Source organism: Cyclopterus lumpus, chromosome 19 (assembly GCF_009769545.1).
Source record: "Cyclopterus lumpus isolate fCycLum1 chromosome 19, fCycLum1.pri, whole genome shotgun sequence".
Classification (NCBI taxonomy): domain Eukaryota; kingdom Metazoa; phylum Chordata; class Actinopteri; order Perciformes; family Cyclopteridae; genus Cyclopterus; species Cyclopterus lumpus.
Window position 1 is genome coordinate 10,286,790 of NC_046984.1, and position 14,286 is coordinate 10,301,075.

The following is a 14,286-nucleotide window of genomic DNA, read 5'->3' on the forward strand; positions in this document are numbered from 1 at the left end:
AAGATGAAATAAGGGTTTTGAATTAAGTTTATACAGTTCAGCAAATACAAAGACCATATACTACATTTCATTAGCCTAATTCCGAAGCACAAATGGAAAACATTAACTTTGTCTATCTTTTCTTTCTTCTTTTATTTTTTAGATGTGAGAAGAAAAGTGAGAATTTCATAAATTACCTACACTTCAATAAAATCCCCAAATTCAACTCCAGTTGCCCACGCTGTACTAACAACTCAAACATCTCACAATTCAACTCAACAATATGAGAAATGCAACACACAATGCACATATACGGTTTTTGTATTTCCAACTGTCAACATGTTAAAGTTTAACATTAAACTGTTGTGCTCCTTTTGTGATGTTAGGTGTTAGAGACAACATACGGTACCTCCGTTGCCTTTCCATGCACAGACAGCACGAAGAGTGTGCGCCTCACTCCTGGAGCTCTGTCAGAGCCACACAGCATGCAGCTCTATCATCCTTACTCTGGGCAGGACCGTCCACTCCACCGCCAGTCGTCATGCTGCGGCTGCGACTGGTCAGCTTCTTGAGTTCGCTGGCAAAGGAAATTACTTTCTTTTTGTCTTCCCGCACCACCTGAAAGCAGAAATACATTCATCACTGATATCCAGAAAGAACAGACAGAAATGTGCATGTAGTTTTTCTTCTAGCATACATTTGATACTTTTCTTCATTGCTCATGTTTCTTGCTTTTTTTGGGGGGAGGAATTAAGAAATGATTGTTTTGTTGATCAATGCTGTCATATCCTCATCTTGAACTCATTCCATCTTAAATATTTAAAAAGAAAGAAACTAAAGTGAAAATATCATTTAACCTTTATTCAACAAGGCAACATTTCAACACTAAAGGCCTCAAGTGTAAAATATGAAATAAAAATAAATACCGACATACAACATCTATAAATATGAGAACAAGAGAGACAGATAACACTTAACACAGCTCAGTAAATCACAAAAACACAGAGCAACTACAAACAAGGGAAGCAGTGACAGGTTAAAAAGCACATACAATCCAACATGCAGCTGTTAAATACAAGCGAGCACACAACAAAATGGATGAATTGAGATGCGAATGAACAGCATGAGAAACAGCACACATACAAAGTCGAAACAGGAGTGATGTAATGCACAATATATAAGATAAAAAAGGTGGGAAATAAAATCAAAAAAGTCTCTAGCACGGAAAATCAGTCACCATGTTAAGAGCTACCCGCTCTTTGAGTTTAAGAATGAACTTCCCCGCTCCCCGCCAGCGGCTCTGAGCCTGGTAGACACACTCGTGGTCCAGTAGCACCCGCTGCAGCGGCTTGGCGGTGGAGGACTTCTTGGAGCCGGTGTCCTTGGTCACTTCCTCCATCAGGACGTAGTCGCATGGATTGGGATTAGCTAGGATACTGAAGGAATACTTGGCTTTTGACAAAGTCTGGCCAGACAGACAGATGAGAAACTAATTAAGCCACTTTAAGGTCGGAACACACGTCTTGCAAAGTTTAAAATCTTCAAACCGGCTTTAATACGTTTATGCTCACCTGCTGTATGATATCCTGAGCTGTGCTGTAGCGCGGGGCCTTGATCACAGTGTGAGGCTGTTCCGGTGAAACTTCATGGATCTGGACAAAGAACATATCGTCCTCTGCTGCTGCTCCTCCCCCTCCTCCTCCTCCCCCTCCTCCTTCTCTACCTCCCACAGCCACCTCCTCCTCTCCCTCCAGCACAGAGTTCTTGTCATTTATGTTCTGCAAGACAAGAACCGCACAGTGGAAATATTCCAGATTTAAACCAGTTCAACTAACTAGCGGTTTTAAATTAGGCTGCTGTCCCTAAAGCAGAGGGCCAATGAGTGAGTTGTATTATTCACTGCATCGTTACTTAAAAAAAAACCACCACAAGAGGGAGCTATAGTCTGCAAGTGCTTTTTGTGGTAGTTTGATGATAAATGATAAACAGTCATGGGGTTAACAGGTAATATCATATGTTTAAATCATTCCACAGATAAGTTTACAAGTTACACTCAGTAAATACCAATAAACACGTTCCTTTATTGCTGATAAAATCCCCTCAGATATCAGTTTAAATGCCTAATAAGTTTGTCTGTCTGTACCTCTTTGAGGCAGATCCTCCCCACGTATCCCTCCTCGGAGTTCCAGCTGGAGACCAGTCTAACCACCTCCTCCTCGGGTGCCAGAGGACGATACTGAGAACAGCGCTTCACCTCGCTGCGCTCCTTCAACAGAGGAACCGTCTCCTCACACAGGAAGTACTCGGACGGGTTTCCTGCAGAAGCAACAACCTGTGTAGGTATGACACAAAATGGCAAATGAAAAACCTCCAAAAGCTAGACCAAAGAAACTGGGAGTGGGACTGTCCTCTGCTCAGAATGCAATCACATGATCCGAGCATCAGCAGTCTTTATGTCTTAGGTACTAACCGTGTCCAGCAGCTGTTTAGCGGTCGTCTGTTCAGTGATGCAAAACACAGTGAAGAGCTCAGGACCAGGAGCTCCATACACCGTCACCCGGTGCTGCTGCGACGCACGTTTCTCCTCCGAACTGAACAGCTGTGTGGGGAGAGGGGGAAAGACAGCAGGTTATCTTTGATTGCTGAGTCTTTAACGTGTGGAGCCGGAGTCTCAAATGTAACCCAGAGAACCTCTTTGATCCCAGAACTTGAAGAGCCGTCTTACCAGTGATGAGGGAGTAGCGCCCCCTGTGGGAACCTCCTCTATTCTACGGCTGTAGATAAACAGGCTCGACACTTCAAGGTGTTCATTATGTTGAGTCCTCAACTGGACGTGTCTGTAACCTGAAACACACCACAGGAATATTTTGACTACACATAAACTGAATGGTGCAATAAAAGTCAATTTAACCAGACACAAGTCTCATATATATATATATATATATATATATATATATATATATATATATATATATATATATATATATATATATATATATATATATATATATATATATATATATATTCATTCACTAATATCCCTCAAAGCCTTATATTAAATATGTGAATACTCTAAAAATAAATTACATTTTCTGCTGCATTTCTTAATTGAATCAAACTGAGCACATAGGTTTACATATTAAAAATATTATAGTTAAAGGTATACTGCAGATATATTATTTTTTTATGCACGCTTTTATATTTACAGATGCTCTTGCAGACATCTTAGGTATGGACATTCTTTAATAGGAATAACCTCTTGGGATGTACCATTCCAAAGGGGGTCCTCTACAACAATTACACAACACAAGCCCAATTAGACAAAACATTGAGCAAAAGATAAAGATACCAAATATGACAGAAATGAATAAATATATAAATAAAATAAAGATCTGTCCTTTGTCCTGGTTGCATGTGTCATGTCTGAGACTCCTACCTGGCTTGAGGGCCTTCAGAGGCAGAGTCCTCTGTGCGGTAGTCTGGGAGCTGTTGTTCTCCACGACGGCGAAGCGCAGGAAGCACATCTCTTCAAAGTGCACGATGAACTGGAAGTGCTCACTCCACATGGGGTTGAGGGTGTTGCGGTGGATGGGTTTGGTGCGGAAGTGGCAGCTGTCGATGGGCATGCCCAGAACATCCACCTCAATGCACGGACTGCCAGCGCTGTGACTGGGACACACGTTCTGACCGGAAACAATCTAAAAGAACAAAAGAAGGCAGAAAAAGTGTGACGATTAATAGAAGTCAGTGAAGTCACTCTGACCTGCCAAAAAAGTCTCTAATTCACCTTAAGTCCCTCTTTCCTTCCACACAGTCTCATTCAAGTGTGAGCTCATCCCTCTTAGTCATACTGCTGTTTGTTTTACCAGATCATGATGCCTCTGAGAGCATGAGAGAAGATAATCTTAACTTCACAGATCATGTCATAACGTGAAAGAAACGTGAGAAAAGTGTTCTCATTATAATCTCATTCCTAATGAAGTTAGATGAATTCTTCTGAGAATTTAACTACTCGCCCTTTCAATGACGATCTTAAATAAAAAAATTAAAAAAGGACATAAATAAGAGAACCGTTACAGCAGATTTGTGCAGTAATTGGATACGGAGGGGAGGTTTGGAATATTTTGTAGACATATTGCGATGAAGGGATTTTATGAGGTCCTGAGTGGTCTTCATGACTGTCAAATAATGAAAGCACATAGAGATCACGGAGCAATAAAACTGTCCAAACACACCTTAAGAACTTAGGAGGGTCCGGTTATAATGTCTGTGCATTCATTGTAGGTATGCCAATGAAGGATAGAAAATAGGCCAAAGAAAGTTTTCAACTTTAGAAACTGCACCATGTAAATCAGGTTCCAAATATGTGTCAAATATTTAGGTCACTTATTTAATTTTTGTCAAAAATAAGAAAATATGCATTTTTGTTTCAAAGGCAGCCAAAACTATTTTCAAACACTTCCTGATTGATCTCCCATTCTGCTCCGTATGTTATCCTAACTCACAGTCAGGGAATAGACGGCAGGGCTCATCTTCTCCGCATCCCTCTCCATCGGACAGAACTGCTGATAAAGTGGACAGCTGCGGTCCCACAGCACTGCCGGCTTCAGGACGTAGCCACAGCCGCCATTGGACTCAAACACAGCTGTGTTCAACTGCATGGGCAAATCTGAGGAAGAAAAGATTGTATTGTTAACTGCCACGATTTCGATTTTTTGTTTTGTTGATTCTTAAAGTGCCAGTGTGTAGGATTTAGTGGCATTTTGTGGTGAGGATGCAGATTGCAACCAATTGAATGCTCATCTTCCTCAGCATGACAGAGCACCTGAGGTGGACTTCAGGCGATGTAACAACATGAAATGCTCTCTACCGCTAGTGTGGGTTTGGTCTGCTCTGCGTTACTATAGAAACATGGCGGTGCAACATGGCGGAGTCTGTAATGAGGACCTGCTGCCTATGAAGAGCTCATTCTAGTTAACGAAAACACACCGACTCTTAGTTTAGGGTCCTTAGACAGGAATGAAAACAGTTATAAATATCACATTCCATTCCAGCTAATAAATCCTCCTAAATCCTACATACTGGTCATTTAATAAGGGGGGAAGGTGATTTAAGAAACAGAGATAGAACAACAAAAAAAGAGGAGTGAACTAAAGGAATAGAAGAAAGGGAGTGAGACAAGGACCCAAAGACAATCAGACAGAAGAGATTGAGAGATTGTTTTTTATGTAATATGAATTTTTGAGAAAAATAACTTCATCTGACAGAGTTCAGACAGCGAACACAGACAATGTCTGGAAAAAGGAAAAGCAGGGACAAATGAGACACAAAGTAAGCTAGAGAGAAGAGAAAAGGAAAAACAGATTAAGAGGAAGACCGACAGGGAGAAGATATTGAGTGAGAGCGAAAAAGAAACATGATTTGGAGCACCTTGGGATCAACAATCCCTTAAAAAGAGCATGATAGGAGATCATTTTATCCGTCACTTTTTAAAGATATAACAGACTCATCATATTCAAACCAAAAGGTCCTGTTTTCTGTTTCTCTGTGGGAAATTGGCTACTTTGGTTCATCAAGCCTGTCAGGCATTTTCAAAGGTTTGCAGTGGTTTAAAAAGTGCATTGTCATGCAGAGGAGGCCTTGGAGTTGTTTTCTCTTCCATTAAAAAGCAGGAAGAGGAGAATATACTCCCTCCTTCGTCTTCCACTAACTACGTTTTGGGACTAAGTGATATAAATGTACACATACTGTAAAATACCTAATGAGTAATGTTAGTTTGCTCGCTGTTTATGTTAGAAGCGATGGTCTGTAGTTTGCAAACAAAGAGAATACAGCATCTCTCCTCACCATCAGTCTGATAGTTCAGTGCCACCAGCTGGATGCCGTGCAGCCAGAAGAGCAGCGGGTTGGGGTTTGTCGAGTCGATCCTGGTGGCTGCTGGGTACGTCCTGAGCAGCTGGCACACGGTGTGCTGGATCAGCTTCTGGGAGTAACGCCGGCAGAGGCGCTTGGCGGCATTCTCGTTGACGGAGGAAATGTGGTAGCACTTGGGCGTGCGGATGATGGCGCTGAGAGTGGTGGGGGGGTTGAGGATAGGAGACGTCTGCTGCTCCTCCCAGCTCAGCCGCTCAGCGCCACCTGTGTTGAGGACAGAGACAGAACAGAGAGATGCTTAATGGCCCTGGAATCCTTTTTGCTTTGAGCGACGTGGTCCCCGATGAAGAGTAACAGCAGCAATATTTTAATTAAAATCTGATGACAGCGTTTCAAAGTTTAACTCGTAATGACAGTCACGGGAGGATTCTTTATTTTTTTTACAGAAGCTTTAAGTTCCATCGTTGCTTGTCAAGTCCTTAAGGTGAGCGTGAGGTGTAATCACGTTTTCAGGAGATTTAACATGTTCACCTGTAAGTTTTCAAACTGAATGAAGAATTTTTTGGGTCGCTCTTATTTCTTTCATATTCGTAGGAAAATGAACAACTTTACTGGCAACAATAGAAAGAACTAAGTTCGTATTCCTTTCATCACAACATCTACTAAAGTCATCTCTAGGCATGCACTCTTTGAAACAATATTCTTTAAAACTGTGACTGTACAATAAGCATGGACTGTGGCATTTTACAAGAAATTATCCTAATTTATTTCTTCTTTATTCAGACACTCATCCAAACCCCCCCCCCCCCCCCCCCCCCCCAGCCTTGTGTACCTTTTCCAGGGGTGCGGCCCTGGGTCATGACCTCCCCCGTTGAGCTGCAGCGAGGGGGAGCTGTGCCAAATATGGACTTTCTGCTCTTCCCTCGGTCCTTCCCTCTGCCAGAGCCGGCAGGAGACAGCGTGGACAGGCCTGTGTCCACACACACAAGAGGCAGACGGAGGAGACTGGTCAATAATGCAACACAGACAGACTGGAGACACCACACTCATGACATCAGTATCTATCAATTTGTTTCTAAACATCCAGAAATCATTTTCTTTAAAATGGCGTAACTTTCTAAGTTGGTTCCCCTCACATTTAATACTTCTGAATGTATGGTATGAATCTATTGTTTGTCCATCTGCAACCAGCCCAGACAGTGTTTGTCTGAACTGGCTATTTTCCCCGTCTTCTCTTACTCAGATCTCAGGTCCCTGGAAACAGTAAACAAATAAAATACCAGTGGAAAAACAGGCACGTTTATAAGGGCAAATGTCATGTTAAGAAAAGAGAAGACAAGCAGCGAAGAGGACACTTAAGGGAGGAAAAGAGGAGATAAGAGGTTGATATTTAAGGGACAAAACATTTGAGATAAACCGTTGCATGGAATGAAGATAGATTCCAGTAAAGAGGGAAAGAGTACAATAAGCAAAGTCCACCACACTGAAATGCTGAACAGAGAGCATCTTCATGAATTGAAATAAATATATACATATTGTCATGTTAGCCAAAAATAAATTGTCTTCAAATCTTCACCCGTGATGAAAGAGGGAAGTTACATGTGACCCTCAATCAAATTTAAACCTGGCACACTAACTTTACTCAGCCCCAAAATGTTTCCTTCATGTACGATATAGAACAACTCTGCGGTTTGTCGTGCTGTTCTGGAGCTGCAATGAAGTAACAATATCTTTCCCATGGGGGGAGAGAGGGATTCGTCAACTCTGTGGGTGTCCAGTGTGGGAGAGGAATGGAGTGTAACACTGGGATATTAAATATCGTGCAACGCAAAAAAATCTTAAAACACGGGAGAGGTTTGACCTCTGAAATATAACATGGGAGCAGATTAGAGTGGGACAAGGCTGCTAAAAAGGAGCTCCTGAAAATGACAGCGTGTCAAAAGAAAAAGAGGAAAGGGTGGAGGAAAGATAGTGACAGAATAAATCACATTGAAGTAAGGAAAAGTGGAGGAACATGTTGAGTAGGAGAAAAGCAAAGGAGTCGTGTGTGTGACAAATGGACTGAATGAAGAAGTATTCTCTACCAGGAAATTTCACAGCCTGGCAGTAGATGATGAGGTCGGACAGCTCCTGGGCAATCTGTCGACTCTCTTTCTTGTTCTGCGGGAGGTAGAACTCCTCGCCCAGCTCTATGTCAAACACCTACAGGGGAAGGTGGACACAGGATATGGACAACACAGTTAAAGTTTTACTTGAACAGACAGTAATTGACTATTGCAGCAGAGCCTGAATCATAGCGACACCGATAGAAGAGATTAAAGGTTAAGACTTAACCTCCATGCCAGGTTGCTGTCCAAATTTCATAGTTTTACATCGTCAGCATGTTCAATCTAAACATGGAGTTTCTTTTTTTGTTACACCTCTTTCTGTTTCTACCAGCAACAACAGTCAAGTGGATGAAACCAAAATGAATTAGTTATAAGCATTAGCTTGAATTCAAAGAGCCAAACACCCTCTGGCCTAATAGCTATAAAATGGGAATAGTGTATACTGTAGTTCTCTACCTTTCCTTTGCTCTGCGTTGTGCTGTCAGACTTCTTCATCCTCTTCGGTATTCCATCAACAGATTGATCTTCTTTGTCTGCTGAGCTCTTCCCCTCTGGCTTGTCATCCAGGATGTTATCTATTAAACAAATAACATGAGTTATAGTAGTTCCAAGGTGTGAAGGTGTACTGTGTGTGGCAGAGTGGGTCTGACAGAGCACACATCCTCAGGAAACATTTCATGGGTTGTATTAAGTGTCAAAAACAAACGATAGATAAATATGCAGTGCAATTTAAACTGTCGTGATTTTTTTGTAACCACATAGTGTCATAGTGTGAAACGTACTGCGTATCAACACAGATACGCAACCTCATGGTTGAGTGTGACAGGCTGAGATACCTTCCACCCCAAACATACCTCTCTTCAAAGCATAACTTCCCCTCAAAGACATATTTCCACCTCCAATCAAAATTGTTTATGTTTATGTAATTAAAAGCAAACAGAATTTGATCCAAGGAATTTGAGGCAAAAACCGGCGTGACAAAGATCCAGCCTAGATTTTAAATGTGTTGGTGTCCCAGTTGCTCTTGATATACTGTACATTAAATAATCAGTGGGACATATCAGATGAAGGGAATTTAGCATCTGGGAATCTTACTTCTTGTAATAACAAATACTAACTTTGCATTTCAAGAGAGGAGTTGGGCATTGAGTATTGAGCATTGAGTGGCCACTAGAGTCAAGCTTACAGGTGCTTCTGAATTAGCTTCAGCTGCCAACCATTATTCTCAAGTTCATGGGTTAAAATTTTCCCTTTTCAGGTGAAATATAATACAATATAATGTATTTCAAAGATTAGTTATGTACACACAAAGCCCCGTCCTTGTTGATATTCCAAGCAATGTCTATTAACTGTAAACAAGAGCAACGGTAGGGAGTTGTTCCCTTTGCTCTCATTCCTCCTACACTTTGATTGCAGCCAAAAACACAGAAAGGAACAAATCAGCTTGAAAATGCAGAAGTCTTTTATCACAGGAAACTTGTTTAATTCCTGACATTTGGAATCTACTCCTTTGAAGAGGAGTTGACCCTGAATGTCACCCTGGAGACAGTAGCCAGAGAAGTGAGTTGGGCCAGACTGTGACTGGAGGGAGATACCGTTAAACCAGAGATGGTGGCAGTTTAGTGCTCGAGTATTGGTATTTACTGGGCCAGTTGATGTTAGGTAGAAGAAGCATGTCGGGTCAAATGAAGACAGTCAAGGGGGGAGTGGAGTTTATTTAGTCAGGGTGCCTGGCTAGTTGTCTGATTAATGGTTCATATTTCAGTGAAAAAAAAGAAGGGATTATTAAAATGACACCCCTCTATGAGGTTTAGATTAGAGAAATAGTTTTGGAGGGTCTTTGACCGGTAAGTTCTTCTGACACGGACAAGCAGAAGGGAGGGATCGGGAGAGGGTTTGGGAGAGGGCTGGGACTGCGACCGGGGCAGGGTAGTTTCCCCATGTCTGTTGTTTAGTGCGGGGGCAGCATAGGGCCTGAGAAACCAGATGGCTTTGTTGTGTTTTCCTGATGAGCCTGCCCAGCTACTGGCGAGGTCACAGACAAATACAGTGATACAGAGGGAAGAAGGAAGGGAAGTTATGCGTTTGTGTGAGAAAAAGAAATCATTTTAACAATGACTGAATGAATAAAAAAGTTTTTTCTACTTTCTACTACACCATATTGTCATTCATAATTCATATATTTCAAGGAAGTAGACTGTGTGGTCACATCCTGCCCTGACTCACTGCATTTACCGAGCAGATTTTTCAAAATAATTCCTGAAAGTTGTGGCAGATGCACTGTAGCGTCTGTCTTAAAGCAGGATGTTAAAAACGTACACAAAGACACACAAACACAAGCTCACATCACAACTCGGTTTAGTTTTTAGTTTTTCTTTACAATGTCCAGGTTACTCTAAACACTCTGTTAATAGTGACATAATTTGATTTAGAATAACAGTCAATTTGGATGGTGGATACACAGAGTTCATATTAACAAAGTCACAAGAAAATGTGGCATCATAACAAACTCAGAGAGCATTATGAATGGGGGCAATAACAAAGTCGTCATAACGTCTGTGCTGAAGGGCCCACATGGTTGACCTCGTTGTATTAGTTGCATTGGAGAAGGAAGACGTCTTGAAACGGATCATTTCAAGGCCTTGGCGTTAGCAAATTAATTACCTCAGAAAACCGTGAAGCAAACTTTCGGGATATGTTTTAATATCAAATGGATTGGATTAAATAATTTAAGGTATTTACTAGGTTCCAGATATTATATCATATAAAACTGTTAAAATGTGAACTGCTGCTTACTTTGCACAATAGACGCCTACGGTGCAGCAGAACATAACCCGACGACCACAGAAAGCAGAAAGCTAGCAGCTTTTACGGAAAGGCACAAACAGAAATCAGTCTCTAGCAACGATGCAAATCACTAGTGCACGTCTACTTACTGTACCAGTGTTTCCTCTGTACGGATTCTGCAGTGGTTGACAACGATATCTCAATTTACTCATGAAACTCAATTGTATGGGCCCAAAATGAAGGTAGCGTTTTGGGAATTAATTTGAATGAATCAGCAAGACTAAACAGCTACCACTGTAAAACAAAATAGATTGAAACACTGGTACTTAGAGAGGCGCATCTGACCCGTGCATTTACCTTCCAGGCCATACGAGGCAGTAGAGGCTGTGAGGACATCAGCTAAGTGGAAAACGGCAAAATAAAATAGGAAAGGAAGGAAGTGAGAATAGGGTACCAACGTAAACTGAGACAAAAGTGTTCAAAACAAGTAGAGACGGAATAAAGGTAAGAACAGAAACAGATTCAAGTGCTATAAAATAAGAATCTCCAGAGAATGTAAGTGGTAATTTAGTTTTGGTTAAGTTTTTGTGTTAGTTGCGTTTTTGAAGTGCGTTTTTAGAGATTGAAAACCCCATTGCAGTTCTCCTTACCATCTGATAGAGACTCATAGTCGTAGTCGTATTCGTCTTCCTCCTCTTCTTCTTCCTCATTTGTGTGGTTGCCAGGTGAAGTAACCCCAGGTGACCAATTGCTTGCCTGGGCCTGCATGTGGGCCAACTGGTGAGCCTGTAAAAGAGTTAAAATACTGTAAAAAACAAACGGAGGGTTGCAAAGTGAGAGTGAAAAATGTGTGGGAGAGAACCAATAGTTACACAGATATACCTGTATCAGAGATAAGATCTATATCTACTCATTAAGCACTATAGAATATATAGTGTGTATATACTGCAGCACATTATGTGTGATGAGGTGTACATTTGAGCATATGTGCATCTATTATTTATGTGACAGCACTCTAATCAACTGTGCTAAATACTGAATTCTACCTACTAAAGATAAATGATGTATTTGTATGTATGTGGACAGGAAGTCTTTCTTCCGACCTTCTGTTTGAGGATGTCCACCGACGCCTGGTGCGCTTTGAGCTTCTTGTTCTTGAGGAGGATCTTCCCTCGCAGCTGCAGCGGCGACGGCAGGTGAGGGTCATCGCTGAAGTCACTTTCAAAAAGGAAGCGCGTCACGAGACGTTCCCCGAACACCGTCTGATAAATGAATATCAAAAAAGTGATAGACAGATGTCAATAAATGATTGGAACGTAAAAAAGTGCTTTTATCAACACAAAACATTGCAAATAAACAAGCCCGTGGTGACGTCAGCTGGCCGGAGGCACAGAGCTGTCTCAACATGAAATACTTTTATTTTTATCAGAATAGTCAGTCTCTAGGGAGGAAAGGACGCTGGGAAGTTTTATTAGATGAAAGCACGATGATATTCCATGATGTTTCTGTCGTGCCCAGATACGACTGGCCTTGAGTATACAACTTAAAAAGAAGAAGAAAAGGGACAGTTGTAGCCTGTAGCTGAAACTTTACTTGGAAGGATTTCGAGGCCACATCAAAATGCTTAAAACGGTAATACTATGGGATATGTAATTTGACTAAAAGAGAGAGTAAATCTCATTCTGTACACACACAAATGAAATTAAGATGTCAGATTTATCACACATGGAAAACACATGCCTATAGACACCGATAAGGACAGTCGTATCTTGTATATATTGGTGCAGAGTCTACATCTTAGATACAGCGGCTGTCATACCTTGAAGATTTCCGCCATCGTGCGTTGCTGTGGAAGGGAGCAGTGGTTCTCGATGGACAGGATGACGGGCATGTCCGAATTGACAAATGCGGACCGACTAACTGCCTCCACCACATCCTGGAGGATCATGAGACGGATTTCATTCTCAGAAACACCACTCAAAGTCAAATATGAGACAATGAAAAACAATACTGAGATGAGATTTACTAAAACAGCTCTTAAAAACATCCTTAAAATGAAATACTCTGTTGTGGACATTTTTGCAAAAGTGCTATCGAAGCCGTAGCAAGCACAGCCGGTCAGTGATTGTTGTTGTTGTTTCAAATCAATGGACATCTCTTTTCTGAATTTAATTATTCATATGCATGTCTAACCTTGAAGGGTATTTTAGTGGTAAGTGTGTGTCCATGATAAATGACTGGCATGCCATCATCTCCATCCCAACAGTCCAACTCAACACTCCTACAGCCTTGCAGCAACACCTGGTGAAAAATGACATTCAATGATCAGACACAAACATGCAAATAGGAGTTATGGGTCCAGAAATATTGTATTATTTAATAAGGCTCCAAAAGGCTCACTTACCTGACTGTACAGCTCAACAGAGGACTCTCCTTTGAGCTGGTGTCCAGTCAGATAGGTGTTGTGAGAAGATTCAATGTAGTAGTAGGACAGAGGGTACTGCAGTTCCTCTGGGTTCATCTGGGATTCCTCATTACGAGACGCAAAGTTCTCCTTATCCATCAGGAACCTGATATCGAGAGAGGGATTGTTAGATAACAATACATGATGCAATTGCGCTGATTACAGTTAGCAAGCCAAAACAAACTTTAAGAGGCACTGTTTTATGATACAGCATGTAATGATGTTTTTTTTTTTTTTAGATGGGTTATTATTCAAGTAAAGTAAATACTTTAATTGTGATCAGTGACATGAGTATATAATTGTTTTTTTCCCCCCCTTTACCTTGCAAAGCCTTCAAATGACATCCAACCCATTTGTCTCATGCTTGACGAGGGCTCAAATTTCTGCAAGAGAAAAGCATAAAACAATTAATAACAGCATTGATCAGCAGGTAATTTCTCATCCTTCTCTCTATCTCGACATGAACTAAAGTTTAAGGCCTCTATCTCCACCATCTCTCCCTCCACTTCATGTTAAAAGTGCTTTCCTTGCATCGGTTCATCCATCGCTTCCAGACTCTACCTGTATAATGCTGAGAATCTCATCGTAGCTCAGGTGCTCTCTTTGACAGTTGACGAGGAAGTCGTTGAGCTGAGGGATAGCCAATCCCAAGACCCCCAGTGATGCATTTTCCACTCCTGTCCCGTTGGTCACGATGCTGGCTGCTGCAATGGCGTCTGAGATCTGCCTCTGGTTGTCAGACATCTGCTGCCTCGTGCGGATAAACAGGCCGAGATCAGAACCGTTGCGGGTTAATAAGTCTGGGAGGGGATAGGAAGAGATTAGTCAAAGGGTAATGGAGAAACAAGCTTTTGACTTCTCAGAACATATAAATTAATGCGTTAGTTCCTTTACCAAGGTCCGGCTGTAGCCCCGAATCTTTGTCGTCGATGCTGAGGTTGGTGTAGAGAGGAGCAGACTCTGGACTTGAACGACTGCAGGGGACAGCAAAGGTGTCAAACAGCTCCTTCAGGTCTTTCCTGCTTCGGATACTGTGGAGGAAACAACACAGCACAATTTACTCCTATTTCAGCA

The 14,286-nt window shown here is 41.6% G+C and overlaps 1 protein-coding gene across 1 annotated transcript in view; it reads right to left on the reverse strand.

Annotated features, from left to right (window-relative positions):
- Positions 1-14,286, reverse strand: part of plce1 (phospholipase C, epsilon 1) — a 65,277-nt gene that overhangs the window by 3,986 nt on the left and 47,005 nt on the right. The window contains exons 22-41 of the mRNA XM_034559247.1: positions 14,107-14,243; positions 13,774-14,012; positions 13,534-13,595; positions 13,153-13,318; positions 12,942-13,049; positions 12,568-12,684; positions 11,852-12,010; positions 11,399-11,534; positions 8,418-8,536; positions 7,938-8,055; positions 6,686-6,823; positions 5,827-6,117; positions 4,485-4,648; positions 3,416-3,677; positions 2,705-2,823; positions 2,450-2,578; positions 2,123-2,311; positions 1,551-1,757; positions 1,217-1,444; positions 389-597 (exon numbers count right to left, since the gene is read on the reverse strand). Coding sequence (XP_034415138.1) covers positions 433-597; positions 1,217-1,444; positions 1,551-1,757; positions 2,123-2,311; positions 2,450-2,578; positions 2,705-2,823; positions 3,416-3,677; positions 4,485-4,648; positions 5,827-6,117; positions 6,686-6,823; positions 7,938-8,055; positions 8,418-8,536; positions 11,399-11,534; positions 11,852-12,010; positions 12,568-12,684; positions 12,942-13,049; positions 13,153-13,318; positions 13,534-13,595; positions 13,774-14,012; positions 14,107-14,243 — 3,253 coding nt within the window. The 3' untranslated portion in view covers positions 389-432. The remainder of the gene's footprint in view (positions 1-388; positions 598-1,216; positions 1,445-1,550; positions 1,758-2,122; positions 2,312-2,449; positions 2,579-2,704; positions 2,824-3,415; positions 3,678-4,484; positions 4,649-5,826; positions 6,118-6,685; positions 6,824-7,937; positions 8,056-8,417; positions 8,537-11,398; positions 11,535-11,851; positions 12,011-12,567; positions 12,685-12,941; positions 13,050-13,152; positions 13,319-13,533; positions 13,596-13,773; positions 14,013-14,106; positions 14,244-14,286) is intronic.